The sequence below is a fragment of the Amphiprion ocellaris genome, unplaced genomic scaffold, assembly GCF_022539595.1.
Source record: "Amphiprion ocellaris isolate individual 3 ecotype Okinawa unplaced genomic scaffold, ASM2253959v1 Aocel_unscaffolded328, whole genome shotgun sequence".
Lineage (NCBI taxonomy): Eukaryota > Metazoa > Chordata > Actinopteri > Pomacentridae > Amphiprion > Amphiprion ocellaris.
The window spans coordinates 16,864-19,181 of record NW_026559509.1 but is presented as its reverse complement, the minus strand read 5'-3'; the positions used below and the strand labels follow the sequence as shown (position 1 = coordinate 19,181).

Here is a 2,318-nt window from a genome sequence, read left to right as displayed (position 1 = left end):
CTGGGATTTGGGGTTTAATAGAGGGAGTAGATAGAGGAAAAGGGTGATGGGGTGAAGTAGGAAGAAGATGGGGTGAGGTTGAGGAGGTGAGGAAGGTTCTTTTGGATGATGGAGGGAGAATGGAGAGGTGAAGAAGAGATGGAGGATAGAGAGGTGAAGATGAGATGGAGGATGGAGAGGTGAAGATGAGATGGAGGAAGGATGGAGAGGTGAAGATGAGATGGAGGATAGAGAGGTGAAGATGAGATGGAGGATAGAGAGGTGAAGATGAGATGGAGGATAGAGAGGTGAAGATGAGATGGAGGATGGAGAGGTGAAGATGAGATGGAGGATAGAGAGGTGAAGATGAGATGGAGGATGGAGAGGTGAAGATGAGATGGAGGATAGAGAGGTGAAGATGAGATGGAGGAAGGATGGGGAAGGTGGAGGCAGAAGGAGGATGAGAGTTGAAGGAGGGAGAAAAAGGGGGAGTGGAGGGTGAGGAAGGGGTGAGTCAGAGGAAGCTCATCAGCCTCGTCCACATCAGGACTTCCTGAACATCCAGCTCCAGCAGCCCACCTTCTTCTTCTTTTTCCTCTTGTTTTGCTCCTTTTCTTGCTGCTTTGCCTCCAGGTCTTGAATCTCTTGCTGCAGCTTCATCTTGGCTTCTTGCAGCTCTTTGTTTCTGTCGTCTGTTTCTGTTTTCTGCTTCTTCAGTTCTTGGTTCTCGTTCTGCAGCTTCTCATGCTTCACCTCCATTTCTGTCTTTTCTTGCTCCAGTTCTTTTTTCTCGTCCCGGAGTCTTTGATTTTCTTCTTCTATTTTTTTCTTTTCTGTCTCCAGTTCATCAATCTGTCCCTGGATTTCTAGATTTTTTTGCTCCAGGATGTGGTTCATCTCTAGTTTGGTCTTCATGTCTTTTTTCATGTTTTTCTTCTCCTCTTTCACCTTCAGATGAAACTCCTTCATTTTCTCTTTCACCTCGTCCAGTTCTTTCTGTTTCTCGTCCAGAATCTTCCTCTGTTTCTCCACTTCTGTCTTTTCTTTGTTGACTTCAACATTCTGAGCTTCTAGAACTTTTCGAATCTTTTCAAGTTCTTTCTTCTCAGCTTGAAGTCCTTTCTTTATCTGTTCTGCTGCATGTTTTTTGTTCTGCAGCTGTTTTCTGTCCTGCTCCAGCTCCTCCTCGACGTGTTGCATCTCGTAGTTCTTCTTCTCCAGCTGTTTCAAGTTTCTCTCCAATACTTTTCTCAGCTCAAGAAGTGAACTCTTCTCTTTTTGCAGATCTTTTCTCTGCTGCTCGAGTTCTCTCTTACTTGACTGGACTTCTTTTTTCTGCTTGTCCAAACATATCTTTCCTTCTTGAAGCCCTTTGTCTTTCTGCTCAACAGCTATCTGATTTACTAGGACTTCTTTTTTCTGTTTTTCCAGAAAGACCTTTTCTTCGTGCAGATCTTTGCTCTTCTGCTTGAGCTCTTTCTTGGCTTTCTGAACCTCTTCTCTTTCCTCATCGAGGGCCTTTTTCTGCTCTTGCAGCTCTTTGCTGTCCTCCACAGATTTGTCTCCGTCTCTCTGCAGGTTCTGGGTGGCTTTGAGAGCAGCAGAGAGACTCTGGATCTCCTTTTTGAGATTCAAGATCTCTCTGTCTTTCAGTTCCAGCTGCTCTCGCATTTCATCCGATTCATCCATGTAGTCTCCCCAACTGACGGACAACGTTTTCATGTTGTCAAAGGAAACCTCAAAGTCCTGTTGTTCATCAGACTTGATGGTGTTCTCAGCCGCTTCTTGGGCCTCCTTGCGCTCTCTGAGCTGCAATTCCAGGACTGAGATTGTCTCCTGGTTCTGCTGCCGTTCGTCCTGGAGCTCCTTCTCTTTTTCCAGCAGAGCCTCCTGCAGGTGCTCCATCCTGGACTTAGAGCTCAGCATTTTCAAGGAGTACTGCTGGTTCTCAGCGATGAGCTCCTTGATTCGAATGCTCATGTTGTGGTTGTGCTCTCTCAGGTAGTGGTTTTCCTCCTGAGAGGCGCCACGAGAGCTTTGAGGGCCGGCGGGGTTGTCATGGTGATGGTTGGGTCCACGGTAAGTAGGGCCTCCTCTGCGCTTTGCATTGTACCTGTTGGCCATGGTACTGGAAAAGTTCAACAGTGGTGTTGAATAGAAAGAAAATGTGACAACTGCAGTAGTTGTAGATGGTTGTAGAAGTTGTGGACTCTTCAAGAACGCTGAAGTTCTGGAAGAAGGTCCAAGGTTTTGCTGGTTTGGTGAGTTTGATTAATTCCTCGCTGTGGTTTCTTAGCTGCTCGCTGGTTCGCTCGCTGTCGTTGACTCTAGACGGAAGT

The 2,318-nt window shown here is 46.5% G+C and overlaps 1 protein-coding gene across 1 annotated transcript; it reads right to left on the bottom strand.

Annotated features, from left to right (window-relative positions):
* Nucleotides 1–561: 561 nt before the first annotated feature.
* On the bottom strand, nt 562–1,884 carry LOC129348522 (calponin homology domain-containing protein DDB_G0272472-like; the record flags this gene model as incomplete). The annotated part of the gene is made up of 2 exons (XM_055008878.1): nt 1,132–1,884; nt 562–1,080 (listed from the first exon to the last, which is right to left on the bottom strand). Coding segments are annotated over exons 1-2 (1,272 nt in total), but the record flags the coding sequence as incomplete, so codon positions are not given.
* Nucleotides 1,885–2,318: the final 434 nt, after the last annotated feature.